This window comes from Condylura cristata, unplaced genomic scaffold (genome assembly GCF_000260355.1).
Source record: "Condylura cristata isolate star-nosed mole 26May11 unplaced genomic scaffold, ConCri1.0 scaffold00048, whole genome shotgun sequence".
Taxonomy (NCBI): Eukaryota; Metazoa; Chordata; class Mammalia; order Eulipotyphla; family Talpidae; genus Condylura; species Condylura cristata.
Genome location: NW_004567149.1, coordinates 575169 through 576188, shown reverse-complemented (window position 1 = coordinate 576188; position 1020 = coordinate 575169). Strand labels below are relative to the sequence as shown.

The following is a 1020-nucleotide window of genomic DNA, read 5'->3' as shown; positions in this document are numbered from 1 at the left end:
GACCCACAACACCTGGGCAGGGTCGGGTCAACTCACCGCGGGCTCGGGCAGCTTCAGGGGCCCTTGGCGTGGCCCTCGGGGCTCGGGCAGCTTCAGGGGGGCCGTGGGGCCCTCGGCGTGATCCCCATGGGCTCTCTGTGGTCTGCGGGTGAACAGGCCAGGGTGGGGGGGCAGCAGCTTGGGGCCTCGGGTCTCCAGATAGGCAGCTCTCCTGTGCGCACCTTCCGCCGGTCTCTGCCCTGCGCCCTGTGCCCTTTATGCCCCGCCCCAGACCCAGGTGCGCCCACTCACGGGCCCCCAGAGCCCAGGTGCGGCTCCCGTTAAGCCACAGAGGGCAAAGGCCAGCACACAGCCCCCTCACCCGGCTGCAGGGGTGTTGCCTGAGGCTCGCCGGCGTGTGGCTGTGTCCAGGCCTGCCACCGGCGCTGTCTGGACGTCGGGCTGTTCTGGGCTCGCGCGTCGTCGTTGCGCTGCGTGTGGCCCTGGGGCGTGGCGCGTGTGCCTGGGCCGGGCAGTGACCTGTGCACCCCGTGGCACTGTGGCCTCTTTGGGCACAGCATCGTCTCTGTGTCTCTGCGCAGGTCCTGCCTTCTGGGGTTCAGCCGCGCTCGTCCCCCCAGCCCCTCCAGCAGGGCAGCTGTGAGGTCCGGAGCGTGGCCTGGAGGCCAGGGCCCGACTGGTGGGGCGCCGGCGCCGGCCTCCTGGTGCAGGGTGTCGGGGAGCCCTAGAGCGAAGTGACTGCCTGCCGCCTGGGAAGCCTCCCCCGTCCCGGCAGGCACCCACGGCCTCCCTCAGCAGGCTGCTGCCCGTCCCGTCTGGCGGCCAGGGCCGCTCGGCTGCCCACCGGGGCCTCGTTGGGCTCCTTCCTCCCGGGTTGTGGCAGAGTGGCCGTGAGTGTGCTCGAGCAGCCGTTCCCGACAACTGCTCCAGCGTCGCCATGGTGACCCACGTGGGGGCCAGTGGGGGTGACCCGGTGGGGGTGACCCAGTAGGGATGAGCGGGGTGGGGGCCAGTCGGGGT

At 72.2% G+C, this 1020-nt stretch overlaps 1 protein-coding gene across 1 annotated transcript in view; it reads right to left on the bottom strand.

Annotated features, from left to right (window-relative positions):
- LYRM4 (LYR motif containing 4) overlaps positions 1-560 on the bottom strand; it is a 5995-nt gene extending 5435 nt beyond the window's left edge. Inside the window, exon 1 of the mRNA XM_012734156.1 lies at positions 362-560. Coding sequence (XP_012589610.1) covers positions 362-560 — 199 coding nt within the window. The remainder of the gene's footprint in view (positions 1-361) is intronic.
- Positions 561-1020: the final 460 nt, after the last annotated feature.